Genomic DNA, 23938 nt, shown 5'->3' with positions numbered 1-23938 from the left:
GCTGACCGCTCAGAGCCTGGAGCCTGTTTCAGATTCTGTGTCTCCCTCTCTCTGACCCTCCCCTGTTAATACTCTGTCTCTGTCTCAAAAATAAAATAAAAACGTTAAAAAAAATTTTTTTTAAAGAAATTTACAGTTAACACAAATTCCTCATATGTTAATTTATAGTTAACAAAATTTCCTCATCTAATCCTTCACCAACAGCCAGTGAGGTATTATTTTGATTTTTAGGAAATGGAGGTTCAGAGAGGATGAAAATCTTCTCATAGTTAGAAGGCTTAATGGTTGAATCAAAATTTGAAAATAGGTTTTTTGATTTCTAGTTCTTTACCTTCTACTACAACTTTATTTACCCCAATAAATTCAATTCCTTGTTCAACAATTTGTGTACTAGGCAAAAAGTCTGATTGTGGAATAATCTTCTTTAGATAAATGGTTTCAAAATACCAGTAATCTAGTAAACTGTATCATCCAGAAAAGAAATAGCAATATGTTTTAAGACTGGAAACAAATACTCCTTTGTTTATAGTAAAAAAAAAAGTTCTTAGAAGATTAAGGACTCCCCTTTCCAAACACTGTATATACAATTAGAAATCCAAACTAAATTTCTATTGGACAGTCTTAAAGATCATGATGTTAAGCTCTTCCAAACAACAGAGTTATGAAAAGAGAATGATACTGGAGAAGTGAAGATACTGAATTCTTTAATTTGGATGATATACCTGATTGCTCTCATTCTTAAGGAGATAGATTATGCTGAACTTACAATTTATATTTGTACTGACTGGTCTTCTTTTTCTTTTTTGGAAGGTGAGTGGGGATGGTGAGGGTAGATTATTTTTCATAAACAGACACTGGCTCTTTGCCATGCCTGACGGGTTATGAATCAGCTGTATGATGTATCAGATACTTGCCGCTCCTCTGAGAAAAGTCCTGTTAGTACACATGACTAAGCCAGATCTCCTCCTAAGCTTTGGGCAAACTTGTCTCTTTTTACTGAAAGGAATTTTGATGTTTTGCTCTTCAATTCTGGCAGAATGACAGCAAATCAAGACCTGTATAGTTGAGCTGATTTCCAAGAGCCAAGATTTTATTTCACCTTTTAGAATTCAATGGGTAAAGAACTAACAAACAGATCTGCTGGTTAGAAAGAGACTGAACCCTATTGAGTTTTATAAATTATGCTGACGCTACAGGTTAAGTAGTTGTATCTGAATGTAGCAGCTAAGTTTAAGATGGTTCTGGTTTACTTAAACCCTATGACACTACATTTTCACAACATTTCAGTACATCAAGTCTCAATATTACCTTAAATGGACAGAAGTCTACTTTTTAAAGATTTTAAAAAATTTTTATTTTTTAAAGTAATCTCTATACCCAATGTGGGGCTTGAACTCACTGAGATCAAGAGTATCATGCTCTACCAAATAAACCAACCAGGCACACCCAGAATGCTAATTTTAAAGATATTCCATGACATAAATAGAGAAATTAATCACAAGTGAAATATTAAATACACTTTAGATTGAGTATTGTATTCAGACATATCATTACATTTTAGGTTTTTATGCAATACCTAAGTTAAAAGTGGCAACTTACCTTTCATCTTTGTTTTGCCTTATGCATCCTTCAATAATTTCCTTCACTTCAGGAATTGCTACTTTGTCAAAACTGGCAGGCTTCACTCCCTGAGAAACATAAAAATAGCAACAGAAACATTTAATAATGGCAGGGTCTTTGAACTTTGATTTTGAATTGCCTCTTAAGCTTTTATTAGATTGCCTTCTTACATCCTGGCTTTTTTCTGATTTGCCTGCAGGAGCTGGTCCATTGCAGGGTCAGAGCTAAGTAGAGGCAATTTAACCATGGCAAGAAAACAAGGAACAGTCAGATAGTGGGGTTTCTTATTTCCATAGCCTCTATATGTGGCTAGGGAAAAATTTAGGCTACTGTCAACATCTTCGGCTGTGTTTCAGGTAAAGGAAGTTATTGGCTAAAAAGAAGGCCAAATGCTCTAACTGGTTAGATCTTTTGTTCAGCCTTGTTCCCTAACACATTAATCAACATAGTATTTAACTACTTTGAACAGTGAATCCACGAATGGGCATGAATTCACATGCTTAGTTTGGCAGGTATTCTATTATCACAGTACTCTGCAACAAACTCAGTGAGTACAGGAGTTAAGGATTTGGATTGTTTTGGCATGATAACAGAAGAGCAAATTGTCTGGTACATATGAAACATAAAATGAAAAGTGATATATCAGATCCATATAAAAGACAAGATTTCTAACTATTTTCTGAAGAAAACTCACTACTATTATATGTAATACTATATAGTATCCTAGTGGTATTTTAGAATCTTCATAAAATGTAAATTGTTTGCAAATAAAAATTTCAGCAATGTATAGAAAATATACATAAGATGTAAGAATAACAAAATACTGAGAGGTGATATGGAGAAAATCACCTCATTTGCTATTCCCACCTTATCTAAGTAACCACGTGGATTGAAGTAGCTGCACTGATATACTGTCCAAGTGGCACATAAACACATAAAACACAGGGAATAGGAATATAGAAATAGAAGGGAGAGGTCCTAGAAAAGTTAGAATAAAGTATATAAATTTTAATCATCTATAGTCTCAGTGACAAGATCAATTAAAACAAAATTAGTGAAAATAATCTGACAAATCACAGAAATGCATGGATTATAATAACATGCATCAAGGATCAACTCTAATTCTCATCAGTTATTCAACTGTGTTATTCAAACTCCTGATTTGGAGGATTCTACCTCTAGGGCTAACTTTCCACAGCAAGGAACTGTCAGTAGGACTGACCCTAAAGTTAAACCCATGTATTTAAAAGGTTCATTTTTTTTTTTTAATAAATTTTTTTAAGTTTATTTATTTTGAGAGAGACGACGACAGCACATGTGGGGGAGGGGCAGAGAGAGAGGGAGACAGAGAATCCCAAGCAGGCTCTGCGCTGTCAGCATGGAGCCCAACATGGGGCTCGAACTCACCAAACTGCGAGATCATGATCTGAACCCAAATCAAGAGTCAGACATTTAACTGACTGAGCCACCCAGGCGCCCCTAAAAGGTTCATTTCTTTTTTTTTTTGACAGAGAGAGAGCAAGTGTGAGCAGGGGAGGGGCAGAGAGAGAGGGAGACACAGAATCCAAAGCAGGCTCCTGGCTCCGAGTGGCCAGCACAGAGCCCGACACGGGGCTCGAAACCCATGAACTGTGAGATTCACGACCTGGGCTGACGTCGTTAACTGACTGAGCCACCAAGGTGCCCCAAAAAGGTTCATTTCTAAGTAATGACTACAAAGATCACTATTTTATTTTCCCTAATTTTCTTATTTTTCAAATCCAGGTAAGTTTTCCCAACTTGTCTTTGCCTTCATATAATAATTCAAATAAGAATAAGAAAAATAATGCTGCTGAAGCAAAAGGTTGCTGGTATGGTATTTCAAACTAAAGGGCTTAAGAAAATGGGAACTATTTTGAGGAAAAAAAAAAAAAAAAGAATGATGCTCCCTGAAAGTTCTCTGGTAGTGGAAACACTGGAGATTTTGTGTTATATTTGTTTTTAATGTTCTACAACAAACATGTAAAACTATAAAAGCAAATCTTAAAGATGTTATTTATAAATACAATGGGAAGAACAACCTAAAATACTGTATATCAAGTTTGTAGAACATTTACTATCAGCAGAAAATTGTCTAAAAGAATGTTCTTTGGTAAAACTGGACACTAATACATACTTGGCCTTTGCATGTAAAGTCAATTCAAATATTACAGGAAAGTGGTCAAAGAGAATACAGATATAATTAGGAAAAATGCTTCTTATTCTATTATATATTTTAGGGGAATGTACTTTGGCCTCCTGATAGTAAAAACTCTACATATTAATAAAACACACATATATTGATTATATTAAAGTTCTGTTCCAATTTAGCACAGGCATATTGGAATGATGATTTCAGATTCCTCATCTAGCAAATGGGGACAGTACCTGTCCAACTTGCCAACCTACATTCACGGCAGCTAGAATCAAATGTGGTATCTAGATTGCAAGCTCTTTGAATTACTAAGTTTGCTGACCTAAGGTCCCTTTTGAATTCAGAGGCAATCACGAAAGATAATAAATCTTAGGGTTAAAAGGAAGCAAAGAATTCTCTTGAAAAATAATCACCAAGATGTAGAGTGAACCTACTTTCATCCGTGGTTATCCTTAAAAATAAATAATCCTCTTGCTAATCCTACCCATATAAACATTCACTACTTTACAAATAGGAATTCCTCGGGGCGCCTGGGTGGCGCAGTCGGTTAGGCGTCCGACTTCAGCCAGGTCACGATCTCCCGGTCCGTGAGTTTGAGCCCCGCGTCGGGCTCTGGGCTGATGGCTCAGAGCCTGGAGCCTGTTTCCGATTCTATGTCTCCCTCTCTCTCTGCCCCTCCCCCGTTCATGCTCTGTCTCTCTCTGTCCCAAAATAAATAAAAAACGTTGAAAAAAAAAATTAAAAAAAAAAAACAAATAGGAATTCCTATTTATAAATAGAATTATTAGTTGAACAAACGAGCTATGTAAGGTCATACTGGTAAAACCAGAAACTGTGCATAATATAACACCTTAAATTTACTAGGTTAAGCTATTCAAGATTCAAATATAGAAAGTTCTGTAACAGTGCTATATAATTGGTAATCTGATTTCTACTGCCAACTTAAAAAATGTATTGCAGGTGCCAAGGTAACCAATAAAACTGAGACATACCTTACCAGTCCAGCAGCTGGTATTAAAAGATTAATTCAGCTTACTGTTACCCACACAGATAATGAAAAAGATAGAAGAAATTTCAGCTACCACTCAGCTACCATCAAGAGGCCAGGATTATCAAAATATCTAGCAGAAGTGTTCTGAACCATTTGAGAAGAATATATGGGGATTATATATTGAAAATGACCCCACAAAATGTAAAAATGAGCATGAAACCTCACTTAACACTGAAAGTGACCTACAGAAAAGTCATCTGGGAAACATAATAGAAAGTTGCTTGAAATAAACAAGCACAGGTTTTGATACATTTATCATACTTACAGGCTTCTTAAGAAATGAAAGAACTCAATGTATTTTTTATTATTTTATTTATTTATATGATCCAGTGAAGAAATGGGCAGAACTCAATGCATTTTAAAATATTTTTGGTAACATATTTTTTTAAATAAAAAAAAAATGGTCTAGATTATTCTAAAACATGGTTTTAAGCACCAGACAGAGCAAAACTAATGATGAAAAAATATTTTGCTAAGATTTCATCTTTTCTACTCCGTAGTTCATATACTTCAACAAAACAAACAACTTAGAGCCTTTAAAATCCTCCTAATGTCATTCGTTTTCTTTACTACCTGATTTAGCCTCACTAAATACTAGTCTAGTCCTGTTCTGACCAGTACAGGCAAAGTTTTGCTCACCTCTTCTGAATGAGGTTTAAAAACACAAAACAGAAAAAGAGTACTAAGGCAGATAAATTGGCAGATTAAATATTTTACACATAAGAAAAATTTGGTTAAGGAGAAACACTCGCTCACTCCATTCTTCTACACCCAGCAACCCCACTGTCTCTAGAAATATTCTTGCTCACTTTTGTAACTAACAGGAATCTCTCTTTAGGCAACAGTGCCATGATACGTTTTTTTTGATGGGGAGAGTAGCATGTTTCCTTGCATTCAACAAAAGCGCTTCTTGAACACCTTCTTGAATATCTAATTTAAGATACTTCTGGGTTTTAAAAAAATTATGTATTCTCTTAAAACAAAAACAAAGGCCACTTTTGTGCAATTTTCGAGCCAAAAAAGAGAAAAAGAAAGAAAGAAAACAACTGTGACTCCCTCCAAAGGTACATCAGGAGTTGATATAAATGTTTGTAAAATGTTGATTTGAACTAAGAAAAATGGAAAACACATAATACATGGATTTTATAGATTCAATTTTTCTTTGAATTCTATATACTTATGGTTTGCCAACTAATCTGGGGAAAAATAAAACTGAGTCGTAATATGGTATTCTCTGGTTCAATATTCTAGCTCTTAAAAACTGCCAGCACTTGCTTCTTAAAAGCTTAGGTTTCAAATGTGTTAGGGTAACATTTATGTATCCTTTCATAAAAGTAAAACTCTTCCTAACCATTCAGAATTGAGAAAAGCCTCTTTCCTCCTCATAAGAAATGTAGTGCAAGTTAACTAAACCATAAAACATCAAGTATTTTAAAAAGCATTCTAAAGTAAACAATTTCAGTACTTTAACTGATACTTGCTTCAAATATCACCCAATGGCTACAATATACCTTTTGTTTTATTAGAAATTCTTACCCACCTCATTTACACAATCCTTTTGAGGGCAGCAGCAACAATGAGAATTTACGATGACAAACACTGAGCAGAAGTCTTTCTTTGTAAAATCCATCACAAAAGGCAAAATACACTTGTTACAGTTAGAGGAAAAGAGAGGAAATTGATAAGACCTAAATTAACAGAGTAAATTAGCCTACAGCATAAGCAAGGCAGACATCAAAGTCAGATCGAAGCATAGATTCTTGTTTAACACTAGCCATGCTTCTCCAACTCTCAGACTCTCCAATTCTCTGTTTGCTCTGCTTAGCCAATAATCTACTATTTTAGATAGGCCCTTTAAACAAAGCTACAGGCTGAACAACAGGGAAACTGTTCTGCTTCTGCACCTCCTGTTTCTCCTCTAAAAGCAACAGAACCTAGGACAAGCAAAATGAGATTTTTACTTGCTCAAAGCTCCACCCATTATGTCCACAGGTTCTGCCTCCTTGACATCAAAACCCACACTAGAAATCTATTTATCTAAACACTCTCTCACCCCTCATCGTGTTGGAACTATGCTTTTAAATGAAAATAGGGATTGAGTTCAACAACCAAAACATAAACTCTGAATGTGTAGCCAAAAGAACACTGTTGAAGGAAATCATGATACTGGGCTGCGTTCTCAGGTCTCATACACCAGGTTTGTGTGTGGGACCTGGACCACATCCCTTAAACTCACTCGAAAACTGTGGATGATAATTACCTAGTTTTAAATGTTTACCTAATTTAAAAAGAGGTGATATTAAAGCCTTACTACTCTCTTATGTTACATTAAAAAAAAAAAAAGGCTGTGAATTAGTACATAGAAATGGTAAGAATTTACCCTTCTCCCTTCCCTTTTATTAAAAGCCTCAATATGCATATAAGCCTAAAGATATTCCCATTTTCCAGGAAGATCTCATGGACCTACATAACTACTACTTTGACTTAGTGATTAAGGAAAGGTTTTTCTTCATGTCACTAACAAAGATGGTAGAAAAAGCACTTTCATTGCACTGTTATAATGGGTAACAGAATAAAGTCCTATTCTTTACAATTGGTAAGATGGAATCCCCATCAAGACCAGGTATTAAGGCTTCAATTACTCAACAATAATAACATAAGATAAGGGCTGAGAACCTCTTTGGTGGGAATACTTCTACTCTAAAGGCTAGAAATGGCTATTCTAACAAGCTCTCTCAAAGTACTAGTTGTTATTGATCTTTGGCTCAACACAATTCATCACTAACTAGGTAGTTTAGAATGTCAGGTATTAGTCAGAAATACAGTAATGTGGTCCAGCATTACCTTTAACTTAAATGTTTGAGAGTAAGCTTGCTTAGGACTATGCTAGCTAAATGAAAATGAAAGAGCTAGAAAACAGGTGACTTGTTACCTGGATTTTAAAATTCTGCTGGGTAACACACAAAACCACAATGAGATCACTTTTTTTGGACAGAGGTATAATACAGGCACAAATATCTAGACCAGTCTTTTCTTTTTCTTTTTTTCAACATTTATTTATTTTTGGGACAGGGAGAGACAGAGCATGAATGGGCGAGGGGCAGAGAGAGAGGGAGACACAGAATCGGAAACAGGCTCCAGGCTCTGAGCCATCAGCCCAGAGCCCGACGCGGGGCTCGAACTCACAGACCGCGAGATCATGACCTGGCTGAAGTCGGACGCTTAACCGACTGCGCCACCCAGGCGCCCCTAGACCAGTCTTTTCTATATATCAAAATAAGAGTTTTCAACATACACAATAAAAATATCATTCACATATATGTACAAGAGTTTACATCTAAGCTCTAATTCTTCTTTCTCTTTATTTAAGTCAGTGTTTTTCTCTAAATTTCCTCATTTCTTTCAGTGGTATCATCACTATTTCCATGATCCAGAATAGAAAACTTAGTCATTCTTGGATGCTTACTTCTCTCAAAATACTTAAGTATTATTATTCTCTATGAGCTCTTTAAACAAAGATAAATGTTTAAAGCAACTGGTAAACACTTCTGCTACTAGTATTCCTACTGTCCTTCCAACAGTCAAAGATCTCTGGCCAGGCAAAATGAGATTTTTGCTAATTTCTTTGTTACCTCTCAAAATCACTGCTTCTTTTGCATAACAACTGTGACCACCAAAGTCCAGATTATTAACACCTCACCTCTTTAAACTTAACCAATTTCAGATGGGCTTCATTGTTTCTATTCTCTCCATCTCCAATTTGTATTTTATATTGTGACCAGATCAACCATCTGGCTTCATTTAATCATCTGACATTTAGCCCTTTCCAGTCACTTGACATCATTTAACTCACATTACACTACTCAAAAATGGTTAATAGTTCTCCACATCTACAAGACTGCCATAGGATCACAGATCTAGAAAGAATCTGAGAGGTCCTCCTTATTCAAATGAGACCATTTTGGCCCAGAGAGATTAATGCCATATCAAAGCTAGAATCAATTCATTAATTCAACTGGCATCTATGAAGTGTCTAGTCTAGTCTACTCTAGTCCTTATTAGACACCTGCCAGATACACTGTATCATCTTTAGCACCTAGAATAAAACAGAATTGGTTTTTTTTTTTTTTCAACGTTTATTTATTTTTGGGACAGAGAGAGACAGAGCATGAACGGGGGAGGGGCAGAGAGAGAGGGAGACACAGAATCGGAAGCAGGCTCCAGGCTCTGAGCCATCAGCCCAGAGCCTGACGCGGGGCTCGAACTCACGGACCGCGAGATCGTGACCTGGCTGAAGTCGGACGCTTAACCGACTGCGCCACCCAGGCGCCCCCAGAATTGGTTTTTATGGGTAACGGCCTCGTCGTCAATGGTAAAGCAAAACCTAGAATCCAGATTCCACAATGCCTAGTTCAATGTTACTTCTAGCCCATGTTCCGGTTTTTTTAATTTTCTTGATCTGGTGTGAAAAGCTCTCACAATCCAACTTCCACCTTCTTCTCTACTCTTATCTTCCCAAAAATAAGTCCAGTCAAACCAGTTACTTGTTCACCAAATACTTAGTGCACATTTTCACTAATAAGAATACTCTTACTACTCCCCACTTTTTTTAGCCAACTGAGTTCTACACTTCTTTCAAGGTATACTACAAATCATATATAATGAGAAGGTAGCAATTACAAAGTATCTATATATCTTTTGGCATGTAAATTACTTTTAAGATACCAAGAAACTCAATATTGCTATAACATACTTAAGTATAGAAACTATCATTCTATATTCTAGCAGTTTTTATTCTATAGTCTAATGCCCTGTGAATTATACAGCAACATTTAGTAAATATAAAAAAAACAAAACAGCTTTTTTGAGAAATTCTGAAATAAGGATTTCCCAAGTTCCTTAGTACCTAAAACATTAAGGATGATACTCAGAACTCTTTGGTTTAAGAATAACAATCTGGGGGCGCCTGGGTGGCTCAGTCGGTTAAGCGACCGACTTTGGCTCAGGTCATGATCTCGCAGTCCGTGAGTTCGAGCCCCGCGTCGGGCTCTGTGCTGACAGCTCAGAGCCTGGAGCCTGTTTCAGATTCTGTGTCTCCCTCTCTCTGACCCTCCCCCGTTCATGCTCTGTCTCTCTCTGTCTCAAAAATAAATAAATGTTAAAAAAAAAAAAATAAAAAAAAAAAACAATCTGATTAAGAAGCTTTAATTTTAATCAAATCACAGAATAATGAAATGCCTCTGAAAATCATGCAAAACGTCCCCAAGATATAGCCCATGGTACACATAGGTTTCTTTTACATGCAGAATCCAAATTTACTGGATGGAAACATGAATAAAATTTATAAAGGAATCATGTCAGCTAATTCCAGTGGATTTAGATCTCTGCATTACTATAAAAATTCCAGCTGCTAAAGAAAAACATATAGTTTTCTCAACTTTTCAAACACTATCTAATCAGGAATCACTTGTTTCAGTTAAAAAAAAAAAGGTGGGGTGAATTGTAATCTGTTATATAAAAAAGTAAAAGGAATTTCACCCTAGCTGCTTTAGTTCTGTTTTTCCCAGACAGAATGTTCAAATCTTGCAATCCAATGGCTAATGGAATCAGTGACAAAGTCAAATTACACAAACAAAGTAATTAAAAATCCCCATTATTTCTAACTTGGTTGTTATGAGGCTGGATTCAGCCAGATTCTTATTGGTATGAACCATTAGTTTACAGGAATTTGAACATACCTTATGATCCCATTGGAAAACAAACCTCTTCAAACTTCCTACAAAATCTACCTAGCTCTATCAAAGGAAATTAGTTTACCTCATGATTCCCCAAGGCTCATTACTCTCCGGATTCATGAAAGCTTGTGTATGGTTCCAACCTCAAGTGCACTATCCATATAAAAAAAAACTGACGACATTGCTTACTGTAGTTTCTATTCTTTTAATAGCAGACAAAAATTGTGCTCATTACTCTTATTTGGATTTTCTCATTACCAATGGCAGATTTTCAAGACAACTGAAGTTTTTCTCCTTTAAACAAGGTATCATGAACCTCTCTATACAGGGCTAAAACATGCTATACCAGTCTTATGCTGTCCATGTACCCTAATTTCCTTACTCTCAGATGTTTTTCCCTCGAGGTCTAAAAAAAAGTTAAAAAACAAGTAAAGAAAAAACTTTAAGGTCTGTTATTAATGTCATATTAGTGATGCTTGATTTCTGACACCACAACCACCACCACCACCATTATTATTATTATTATTATTATTATTATTATTATTATTTCTCCTGCATGTCCATGGGACAAAATGCTTAACCTGTGATTCTATTTTCTTTTTTTTTTTAAAAATTTTTTTTTTCAACGTTTATTTATTTTTGGGAGAGAGAGAGACAGAGCATGAACGGGGGAGGGGCAGAGAGAGAGGGAGACACAGAATCGGAAACAGGCTCCAGGCTCTGAGCCATCAGCCCAGAGCCTGACGCGGGGCTCGAACTCACAGACCGTGAGATCATGACCTGGCTGAAGTCGGACGCTTAACCGACTGCGCCACCCAGGCGCCCCTGTGATTCTATTTTCTTATCTGTGAAATGAATATATTATCTACTTACCAGGATAAAGATAAGATAGTATATGCAAAGCACTTTCAAGATTATTGGCAAGAAGCAAAATTACAAATAAATGTTAGCTCATTCATTCTAAAACTTGACTTTAGGGGCGCCTGGGTGGCTCAGTCGGTTAAGCAGCCGACTTCAGCTCAGGTCATGATCTCACGGTCAGTGAGTTCAAGCCCCGCGTCGGTCTGTGCTGACAGCTCAGAGCCTGGAGCCTGTTTCAGATTCTGTGTCTCCCTCTCTCTGACCCTCCCCCGTTCATGCTCTGTCTCTCTCTGTCTCAAAAATAAATAAACGTTAAAAAAAAAAACTTAAAAAAAAAACTTGACTTTAAGTTCATTAAACACATTTTATAACTGTGATTTACTGAATGTCACTGGATAAAGAATGGAATGAGAGAACGTAATTCACTACTAAGCATGTAATACTGATGCTAATGATAATAACAGCAATACCTACTAAGTACTGATTGATAACTGCATGTCAGGCACTTTGTTATGTTCTACACACATTACTCATTTAATCCTCATAATTAGGTTCAGATTAGTTGAATAACTTGCCCAAAGTATCACAGCTAGGAAAGGACATTGCTGGGATTTAAACTCAAGGAGACCCAACTCCAGAGCCCAGTTCCTCCACAGGCAACGTAAAATTGGGTTTCACTCTACAGTTCTGTATCCGTGTGTTCATTTCACAAATACTGAGTGCCTATGACTTGCCAGTCTCTAAATACTACAAATACAGCCAACGAACAAGTCAAATAAAATCTCCAATTCATAGCATTTGTATACTAACTGGAGCTTCAGATGAATACTATAAACCTGTGACAAAAGCCATGAAGAAAAATAAAACCATCAGGGGATAGAAGTGTGTGCACACTAAAAAATATTTTCGGGAAAGCCTCTCTGAGCAAGTAATATTTCAAGTACAGACCTGAATAAATTGCACGTACAGAACAATGACATGCAACAATTTAATATCAGTGCACTATAGAATGTAATTACTAAACCACAGTCTATATTTACCCCCTCCACATCAGCACTTACACAGACAAGTTTAAATACCCTTAGGTCACAGATTGACACTGTAATTGACATTTATGGATTTGATGCAGCATTTTGATATAAGCAGGGATCTGGAATCAGATAATAACAAAAATAACAGAATGCTCTGTTATTTTCTAAATATGTAATCTTGGGCTAGACTTCCTGGGCTTCAGACCTATATTCACAAAATGTTGATAATAGTAGCATTTACTCTTTTCCACCCCCAGGTTACTGGAAGAATTAAGCTATGTAACATATGCAAAGTGTCTGATGCAATGCCTGGCACAAATGATGTATTATTTATTAATATTTCCACTGCTGTCACCCACTACTTGTATGACAGTGCGCCACTGCAGGGTCAGACATGTAGTAGTGAATTGCTCTCTAAGAGGAAAAAAGAAACCTGTCCTTGAGGGGCTCAGTTCTAATGGGGGAAGGGAGGGACAATAGTTAATATCAACATAATAATTATTATATTAATAAAACAGAGGTAGAGTATGATGGGAATATAGAGGAGAATGATACTGGCATGACTTTCTTCCAAAAATCCTAAAATATTCCTGATAAAGAGTGCCAAGGAGCTGAAGCTACTGGTAATTACTTCATACAAAATTTGCTTCACCACCTCTGTCACAATAGGCCACTAAAGTTCTCAGCTTAAACATATTTTTACTGGAACACTGTCTCTGACCCTCTGGAAGGAGATCAAAATTCCCTACTTCTTTATGTCTATGAAATCCACCTTCTTTACTGTAATTATTATTTCAGTGTTTACTGACTACACTAAGGTATACATAGTAGATCTGGGATGGAAACCAGAAATATGGAGTGGCAGGAGCACTGGCTGATGGTGGTGGTAAGGGATTAGTAGGGGTGGTGGGGGATTTGCATCAGGGAGCCCTATGAGCTCTGAATAGATAACCAATCATGCTTCCTTATTAAATGACCAATAGTTAGGCACTGATGCTAACATACACTTTAAAACATTAGTTAAATTTATATCCAAAGCAGTCTTAACAATCAGGGTGCATTTCAACACAAGAGTCATCACTATTGCTTACGTAATTATATAAATCATTATATAATCTATGTATTTACTTCAATCCTCACATTTATCTCAGCACTCAAAACATGAGAAAAATTTTAGAAAACTAAAAAAGGACATGGATGATGTTATTCTTCATTGGAAGCCAGAAGATACAGATGGAGGTTGGTGAAATCAAGACAGCATTTCCCAGATAAGAAATATAATGACTGACCGGACAGAATAAGGGACTGTAGATAATACAGAACTAAATTTTTACAGCTGAGAGGAAAAATAAAGCACAAGTGAATGCCTGCAGTATCGCTAGAAACTAAGACTCCTAACACAGCTCCACTGACTTAAAGAACTTCTCAAGCTTTTTATTCCATCTCTTCCACAGCTTGACTTATTATTTTGCTTTTTAAAAAAGCAACTCCTGGGCCACCTGGGTGGCTCAATTGGTTGAGTGTCTGACTTTTGATTCTGGCTCAGGTCATGAACCCAGGATTGTGGGATCGAACCCCACACCGGGGTCCACGCTGAGCGTAGAGCATGCTTGAGATTCTCCCCCCCCCCATTACTCCCCGACCCCGACCCTCTCCCCCACTCATATGCTCTGTAAAAAAATAAAATAAAAAAGTAAAAAAGCAACTCCTCAATAAGCCAGGAAAAAAATGCAATTAAGTAGGATAAAATTTCTAAATCAGTCTGGTTACTTTTAATGCTAGTAAAAAAATTTCATGAATGATGGAATAATTATTTTCAAATAACGTTTTGGCATTATCTTATTTAGTCTATGTTACACAGGACTGGAAGGGACGTCAGGTGATCACTGTTCCAGCTCACACTTCTCAAACTTTAACGTACATATGAATCACCATTGGAACTCGTAAAATGCAGATTTTGATTTGAGCTGTCTGGGATGAAGTGAAAATTTTACATTTTTCACAAGTGCCCTGGGATGCCAATGTTGCTGCTGGGGGAACTACACTTTACATAGCAAAGATCTAATTAGAGACTCTCAAAGTGTAGAATTCAAAACTCTTTCAGGGGACGTACAAGGTACCTCTTTCCAATGACGTATCTGTGTGAGGCCAGCTTTTCTTTATACATTTCAATAAAAAAAAAAAAAAATACTGTAACAGATTTCATACAGCAGACATGAGAACCCAGCTGTCTTCTTGCTGACCAGACATTAAAGATGGTTGCAAAAATGTAAAAATGCTGTCTTTTCACTAAATCTTTAAAATTAGTTTTGGACAAAAACATTTTTTTATAAAAATGTTATTAATGTCAACATATTATTGGGCTTATTATGTTATTACATTATAAGACTGTGTTAGTTTCTAATACAGTAAAATAGATATAACATAAGTGAGCAAAAGCTTTCTGGGGTCCTCAATAATTTTTATGATTATAAAGCGTCCTGGTAAAAAGAGTTTGACAGTCACTGAATTAAATCATTCAAATCTGGTAGCTGCTATCTTAATCTCTTCTCAAAGTATCTTAACGGACAGAATCTCAAACCTCTACCAGGCCTTTGCAATGTCTTATAACCTTATCAAGTTCTTTATCTCCAATTATGATTCTTCTTCCTGTTTAGTCTCTTCTAGGTCAAAGGAAACAACTGCTGAGCACTTTCCTTTTCCAGTTACACATTCCCACAAGAAATCCAAAGGAACAGGTATCCCCCGCTTTTTGAAAGTTTACATTATGACACTTTGGTTTTTTGTGTTGTGGTTTTGTTTTGTTTTGTTTTTTTTTCCAGTCAGTTTTTTAGAGAGAGAAAGAGGACAAGCAGGTGAGGGGCAGAGGAAGAGACAGAATCACTAGCAGGCTCCACACTCAACTCCAAGCCCGATGCAGGGTCGAACTCAGCAGACATGAGATCATGACCTGAACGGAACTCAAGAGTCAGACACTCAACTGACTGAGCCACCCAGGTGCCCCACACCACTTTGCTTTTATGAAAGACCTACATGAGTACCTGTTTTCACTAACCAAAAGAAATCCAAAAAGGATTTTTGCTTTTATGAAAAAAAGCAAAAGTAGATTTCAGGGCCTGTTTTGCAGTGAGCCATCAAAGCAAGAGCGGCAAAGCTGACCTCCTTCCCCTGGGAGCTACATTTGGAATCAAGACACCATAGCTTTAAATTGTGCCTGTGAGGGGCGCCTGGGTGGCGCAGTCGGTTAAGCGTCCGACTTCAGCCAGGTCACGATCTCGCGGTGCGTGAGTTCGAGCCCCGCGTCAGGCTCTGGGCTGATGGCTCAGAGCCTGGAGCCTGTTTCCGATTCTGTGTCTCCCTCTCTCTCTGCCCCTCCCCCATTCATGCTCTGTCTCTCTCTGTCCCAAAAATAAATAAACGTTGAAAAAAAAAATTAAAAAAAATAAATAAATTGTGCCTGTGAACATCTGCACTTTAACTTATTTTATGCATCTGTTAGCAAGATATATCCTACGGTATTAGAAAATCCTAAAAGAGGTTATAATTGGAGTCTGAGAATTCTCAAAAAATTTAATATGAATGTATATTAATAATAATTACTCCTTCCCTTTTATGCCTTTTCAGCTTACAAAGACTTCAAGGGAATGCTCTGTTTGTGGACAGTGAAGGAAACCTGTAGTTCTAAAAACTGAAAATGATGGGTCTCAATGAGAAAGGATCCATGAATCAGGAATTGTCCTGAAATGTCTGAGGTACTAGCAAGTGAACTTACGATTTAGTTTTCCCTATGAAATCTCAGAGAATAAAGTGAGAGTGATTATAGGGTAAAAATTACACTGAAACACTTCCAACAAAATACAGACCTAGCCTCATAATGGAAAGAGTTACTTATAAAATAGTTGTTTAGAAATTACAACTATGAGATTTGATAATCGATGGAAAATACATGCATAGATGACTTTTTCGCATATCCTTCTTGTCCTGGAATTTTGACTCTAACTTTTATTATAAGTAGATTTTTTTTTTCAACGTTTATTTATTTTTGGGACAGAGAGAGACAGAGCATGAACGGGGGAGGGGCAGAGAGAGAGGGAGACACAGAATCGGAAACAGGCTCCAGGCTCTGAGCCATCAGCCCAGAGCCCGACGCGGGGCTCGAACTCGCGGACCGCGAGATCGTGACCTGGCTGAAGTCGGATGCTTAACCGACTGCGCCACCCAGGCGCCCCTTGACTCTAACTTTTAAAGTTTTTGTTTTCTGCTCTTTTGGTACCAAATAGTTTTACCCATTATAGAAAATATATTGCTTTTATATGTGTTATCTGTTTCTACTTGGTATTATTCAATTTCATTTTAGGATAGCTTTGTTAAAACTTCAAAGGTGACCTTAAGTTTCATTCCTGTTTTGCAAGGTTAATTCAACCTCCCAAACTTACATAAGTGTCTAACTGACTATATTTGGGATTCCTTTAATTAAATCATTTATTCTTCAAACTATTACTAAATGACTCAATGTGTCAGATGCTATGCTACCAGTACAATATGTACAAAGATTTGATAAATCAAATTATTGGACAGTATCTTTTAAGACAATATACATTTCATTTTTTCTGTTCTGCAGTCCCTTTCCAGAAGGGAGGGTGGCTATAGATTCAAACAGTTTAACAACGAGAGAAGAAGGAACTATAGAACTAAAGGGAAACAAATGTGGTATACCCATCCATACAATGGAGTATTATTCAGCTATAAAAAGAACGAAATGCTAATACTTGCTACAACATGGATAAACCTTCAACATTATGCTAAGTCAAAGCATGCCACAAAAGGCAAACAGAAAAACAAACAAAGCATAACACAAAAGGGTATATATCATATGACTTCATTTGTATTAAATGTCCACAACAGGCAAATCAAATCCAGAGAGACATAAAGTAGATGGATGAGTGGTTGCCAGAGGCTCATTGGAAGGGGGAATAAAGAGTGAATGCTAATGGATATGGGATTTCTTTTGGGGGGTGATAGAAAGGTGCAGCATGAATATATTTTAAAAACTGAATTTTACATCTTAAAATGAATTTTTATGGTATGTGAATTTTATCTTTAAAAAAGGGAAAAAAATAAAAATGGTAATTACTAAGAATGTGGAAAGTGATATTGGTCTTTCTAGGTTCTATTAAATTAACATGAAAGACTTCTCTCATTTGAGAAGGGGGTTTTGAACTAGAGTCTGCACCTGCAAATAAAGATACATTTGTTTTTTAGTGTCTCAAATGCCTTTCTTAAATTTTTTTTTTACTTTTATCAAATAATTTCTTATATAAATTTTTATCTGATCATATGGCAGTGCTGTGCCTAACAGTCTGAAGCCATATAACTTTAAAACACTCGTTTTAGCCCTGAGCCTCTGGTGAGCAACTTTTTAAATCAACAGTTTAGCTATGTTTTTCATCTACCCATCCTACAGTCATTATTTTTTTTTAATTTTTTTTAATCTTTATTTTTGAGACAGACAGACAGACACACACACACACACACACACACACACACACACACACACACACACAGAGTGTGAGTGGTGGAGGGGCAGAGAGCGAGGGAGACACAGAATCTGAAGCAGGCTTCAAGCAATGAGCTGTCAGCACAGAGCTTGATGTGGGGCTCGAACCCATGAACCATGAGATCATGACCTGAGCTGAAGTCGGATACTTAACCCACTGAGCCACCCAGGCAACCCCACAGTCATTATTTTTAATCAGTTAATCATATTTGCTGGGTTAGGTACAGAAAAAGGATAAAATTTAATACTGGTCACCTATAAAACTTGCATTTTTAAAAAACTGGTACTACCATAAAAGTTTATAACTTGATTTCTGTAAATAGAAGTTATTTTTATACTTCATTTTATATAAAAAAAACCTAAAATTCCATCATCCCTCAAAACATTTTCAATACCAACCTTTATTTAGAGAAATAATAAGGAAGTGAATTAGCAAATTAATCAGAGACACTTATCACTAAATAATAGAGACAGCCCAGTCAATTCCTCCTAGTGTCTCTAAGAGCAGCCTACAAAAAAGCAGAGCCATGGTCTGCTGGTACATAACAAAATTTAGTCCCATTTCAAAATAGAAATATTCCAAGACCAACAAAGGAGGCTGGTATGGCTGAGAGATAGCAGAGAATGTTTAGATATTTGGCTATCTAATGTGTATTTCATATCTAGTCTGTTTGATATCAAACATTCAGCACTGATATAAAGGTAAACAAAAGTTATTGGTTCATAAACCCTGGTGTTTAAAATCCAGAATGATCACCTCAAGCAATAATACTGGGTTTAAGATGTTATTTCTTAGGCCAATACCAAAAAGTGTGGCCACTGAAAAAATGGGGATCGAACTCACGAATTATGAGATCATGACATCCCCACGAATTAGGAGATCATGACCTGAGCCAAGGTCAAGAGTCAGACACTTAACTGACTGAGCCACCCAGGCAATCCATAGTTCCACTTCTGACTGAGAGAAAAGACTACCCACAAACTTTTATAGTTAACAATTTAAGTAATTACTTGCTTGTATTGAGATTCTTGTATTAAGAATAGCATCCTACTAGAGGAACATTATCATCATTTTTACAGATTAGTAATTACAGAACTCTTCAGTGGAGAATTTTTAAAGTTCTGGTGACATGTGTTTACAATAGAAGTGAACAACTTTTTCTCTTTTTTATTAAAAAAATTTTTTTAGTGTTCATTTCTGAGACAGGCACAGAGTGTGAGAGGGGGAGGGGGAGGTGGAAGGGGAGGGAGAGACACAGAATCCAAACAGGCTCCAGGCTCTGAGCTGTCAGCACAGAGACCGACGTGGGGCTCAAACTCGGTTAACAGCAAGATCATGACCTGAGCTGAAGTTGGAGGCTTAACTGACTGAGCCACCCAGGTGCCTCTCAACAACTTTTTCTGGTAAGAGCCCAAACAGCACATTTTGGAACACGCATTCTGTTCCAGTTACCACTCTGCATTGTATTGTGTGAAAACAAAGATAATACAGAAACAAGTAAGTGTGGTTGTGCTTTATTACTTTATTTATGGGCACTGAAATGTTCACATGATATGTTTTTCTTCTTTTGATTTTTTCCCCCAATCACTTAAAATGTGGAAACCGTTCTTAGTCATGGGTTGTACATTGTACAACAAGATAGATCTGGCCCATGGTTCAGAGTTCATTAACCCCTGGTTTAGAGTATGATGGGATGAAGAAAAGCAATATATGGTTAGTAAATAAAATATATAAATTATTCCATATACAAATTGTAAATTTGATAGTCTGAAAGTCTAACATTATATATTTAACTTCATAATCAAGTTTAATGACCAAGATTCATCTTATTTTAAGAGGATATATATTTACAATGGGTATTTATTCCATATTTATTTTCATAAATGGTAAGTCAAAAAGAACAACTTAGCTTAACTGAATTCTAATTCAGATCTCATCCATTCACTCTACTGTAAATCCTAATCTATCTGTCATTCCTTCAGATTACTGCAACAGCCTCTTAAAACAGTGTTTTTAGCTTTTAGTCTTTCTTCATAAATCCATTCTCTACTCTGGAGCCAGAACAATTTTTTTAAAAATTTAAAATTTAAGTCTGATCTTATTACAACTACCCAGTGTAAAGTGCTGCAATGATTCCTCAAATGTTGGGAGTATAATCTAAGCTCTCTTTTCCTCTTTTCATCCTTTCTTTCTTTTCCTGATTCCAAACTCTATAGACATACAAATATATAGATTTCTCACATGCAACACTATCTTACTCTCTCCCTTTCTAATTTCCCCAACCTGTCCAAACTCAATTAGGCACCACTCTTACATGCTTTCATTAAGTACCTATCCCTAGAAAAATTGTTTTTATACCTAGAAAAACTGTCTGGGTTAAACTGTTTCTTCCCCTTCCCCTATTAAGCTCTTAAGAGACAAAGATTTGGGTTTTACTTAACAAGAATATTCAATACCTAGTATCCAGAAAAAAGTCTGGAACAAAGAAAGCAGACCTAAATATTTGCTGGATGAACCCATGAACTATTATGGGTTGAACTGTGCCCTCCCAAAAGGTATGTCAAACTTCTGGGGTGCCTAGGTAGCTCAGCTGATTGAGTATCCAATTCTTAATTTCAGCTCAGGTCATGATCCCAGGGTCTTGAGATCAAGCCCCGCATCGGGCTCTGTGCTGAGTGTGGAGCCTGCTTAAGATTCTCTCTCTCCCTCTGCCCCTCTCCCCTGCTTGCTTGCTCTCTCTTAAAAAAAGATATGAATTCTAACCTTCAGTATCTCGGAATCTGACCTTATTTGAAAATAGGATCATTGCTGGGTACCTTCACCTCTGACTTCAGCTCAGGTTGTGATCTCACAGTTAATGCGCTCAGCTCATGGATTTGAGCCCCACGCCAGACTCTGTGCTGACAGCATGAAGCCTGCTTCGGATTCTCTTTCTCTCCCTCTCTCTCTGCCCCTCCCTGACTAGAGCTTTCTCTCTCTCAAAATAAAAAGAAGAAGAAGAAGAAGAAGAAGAAGAAGAAGAAGGAGGAGGAGGAGGAGGAGAAGGAGAAGGAGAAGAAAGGATCAGTGCAACTGTAATTAGTTAAGATGGGGTCATCCTGGGGTGGGGTGGGCCCTCAATACAATCTGACTGGTGTCCGTATAAGAAGAGGAGACACAGACAGATGAGGGGGAGAACACCATGTGAGACAGAGATTGAAATGCTGCAGATGCAAGCCAAGGAATGCCAAGGATTGCTGGCAAACCATAAGAAGGTAAGAGGCAATGAAAAGTTTTCCCCTTCATGTTTTAGAGACAGCATGACTTTGCTAAAAGCTTCATTTTGGACTTCTGGTCTCAAAATTCTGAGACAATAAATTTCTGCTGGTTTAAATCACCTAGTTTGTCGTACTTTGTTATAACACCCCCTGAAAACTATCAAATATTGGTGAACCACCTTACATTTCAGGTATATACAGTTTCCTGTGTCTCTCTATACTCCAACTCTTAACTCTTTCTTGAAAATTAGGTTTAAAGGGCACCTGGGTGGCTCAGTTGGTTAAGCATCCAACTCTCAACTTAGGCTCAGGTCATGATCTCATGGTTGGGTGAGTTCAAGCACCGAGTTGGTCTCTGCACTAAGTGGAGCTTGCTGTCTCTCCCCCTCTCTCTGTGGCCTTCCCCTGCACACACGTGTCCTCTCTCTCAAAACAAATAAATAAACTTAAAAAAAAATTAGGTTTAAAAAATTAGTATGAGTAGATCTGGTGAGGTAACTTTAATGTAATATTATATGTAACAGAATAAATGATTAAATTCACATATTTGAATTCAAGCAAGGATTTGTATAAGACCTATCAAAACAACTGGGTGGTTCAGATTTGTTTTAATTCAGTATTTTAATTTGTCAACCATTCTGTCATTTCTAGCAAAATCTGGAGAGTTAATGAAAGGAAATAAACTCCAAGCCACCTTAAAGGGCAAATTATCCTTTTATGAAACTTTATTTATTATTCCTATAGTTAATTTTTAAAAATAAACTCTTATTGGTTATTTCACTGAAAAAGTTGAGAATTATGTGTTCATCTTCTCACACACACAGACTGTATAAATACAACAGGAGTGGAATCTGACATATCAAAAAACAGGTCTTTTTTCTCATTAGAAAATTCCCAGAAGCCAACACCTACCCAGTTTTTTGTTTTTTCAACTTTATCCTGAAATTCTGTTCATTAAACTAAGAGCCAGACTTTTTTTTTTTTCAATTCTTTCTTACAAGGAAAGCACACACCCACACTTGCCTAGTCTTGTATTTTCTAAGAGCTATATGTGCAGATTAAATGATCTTGTATATAGACAATCCTAAGGAATCTACTAAAAAACTATTGGAATTAATTCAGTAAGTTTGTTGATTCAAAATCAGTATGCAAAAACCAAAAGTATTTGTAATGAACAATCAAAAATTGAAATAAAAATTCAATTCCATTTATAATAGTACCCCTCACATACATTACTCAAGAATAAACTTAATAAAAAAAATACAAGACTTATACTCTGAACACTATAAAACACCACTGAAAAAAATTACAAAAGATCTAAGTAATGGAAAAACATCCCATGTTCATGAACCAGAAGACTCAGTATGGTTAAGATGCAATACTGTCCAAATTTATTTATAGGTTCAATGCTATACTTATCAGGATCCCAGCTGAATTGTAAAAATTGACAAGCTGATTCTAAAATTTATACAGAGTTACAAAAGACCAAGAAGAGACAAAACTTGAAGAATAAATAGAAGGACTCACACTTCCTAATTCAAAGCTTACTACCACTACAAAGCAATGGTAAACAAGACATATTGGTCCATGGAACAGAACTGAGAGTACAGAAATAAACCGACATGCCTATGGTTTTCAGCAAGGGTGAAACCATTCAATGGAGAAAGACTAGTCTTTTCAACAAATGGTGCTGAGACAACTGGAGAGTTGTCACAAGCAAATGAACCAAGTTAAAACCCTTACCTCCCACCACCACATACAAAAATAAACACAAGGTGTGCTTGGGTGGCTCAGTCAGTTGGGCGTCTGACTTCAGACCGGGTCATGATCTCATAATCTGTGAGTTTGAGCCCTGCGTCGGGCTCTGTGCTGTCAGCTCAGAGCCTGGAGCCTGTTTCAGATTCTGTGTCTCCCTCTCTCTCTGCCCCTCCCCCACTCACTGTCTCTCTCAAAAATAAACAAACATAAAAAAAATAAACTCAAAATGAGTTAAAGATCTAATTTAATTGTAAGAACTAAAACTAGAGGCGGCTGGGTGGCTCAGTTGGTTAGGCGTCTGACTTCAGCCCAAGTCATGATCTCACAGTCTGTGCGTTCGAGCCCCGCGCTGGGCTCTGTGCTGACAGCTCAGAGCCCGGGGCCTGCTTCAGATTCTGTGGCTCCCTCTCTCTCTGCCCCACCCCTGCTCATGCTCTGTCTCTCTCTGTCTCAAAAATAAATAAAAACATTAAAAAAAAAAAGAACTAAAACTGTAAAATTCCCAAAAGAAAACACATAGGGGTAAATGTTCATGACTTGAGATTTGGCAATGGATTCTCAGGTATGACATCAAAAGCATGAGCAAAAGAAAAGATAAAATATATAAACCAGACTTCATCAAAATGAAAAACTTTTGTACCTCAAAGGGTACTAGCAAGATAGTGACACTATTAAGAAAAGACAACTGACAGAATGGGAGAAAATAGAGATCATCTATCTCAAAGGACTTCTATCTGGAATATACAAAGAACTCATACAGCTCAATAATAAAAAGACAAATAACCCAATTAAAAAAATGAGTAAAGGGGGTGGCTGGGTGGCTCAGTCGGTTGAGCGTCTGACTTGCGCTCAGGTCATGATCTCACAGTTCGTCAGTTTGAGCTCTGCATTCGG

At 36.8% G+C, this 23938-nt stretch overlaps 1 protein-coding gene across 25 annotated transcripts in view; it reads right to left on the bottom strand.

Moving 5' to 3' along the window:
* WNK1 (WNK lysine deficient protein kinase 1) overlaps nucleotides 1-23938 on the bottom strand; it is a 162866-nt gene that overhangs the window by 48335 nt on the left and 90593 nt on the right. For all 25 annotated transcript variants that reach the window (XM_040462837.1, XM_040462841.1, XM_040462840.1 and 22 more), the window contains exon 5: nucleotides 1600-1688. In XM_040462837.1, coding sequence (XP_040318771.1) covers nucleotides 1600-1688 — 89 coding nt within the window. The remainder of the gene's footprint in view (nucleotides 1-1599; nucleotides 1689-23938) is intronic.

The sequence above is a fragment of the Herpailurus yagouaroundi genome, unplaced genomic scaffold (genome assembly GCF_014898765.1).
Source record: "Herpailurus yagouaroundi ecotype Mexico unplaced genomic scaffold, PumYag 355, whole genome shotgun sequence".
In the NCBI taxonomy this organism is placed as follows: Eukaryota; Metazoa; Chordata; class Mammalia; order Carnivora; family Felidae; genus Herpailurus; species Herpailurus yagouaroundi.
Note: the sequence above shows the minus strand (reverse complement) of the source record. Positions and strands in the feature narration are given on the sequence as shown.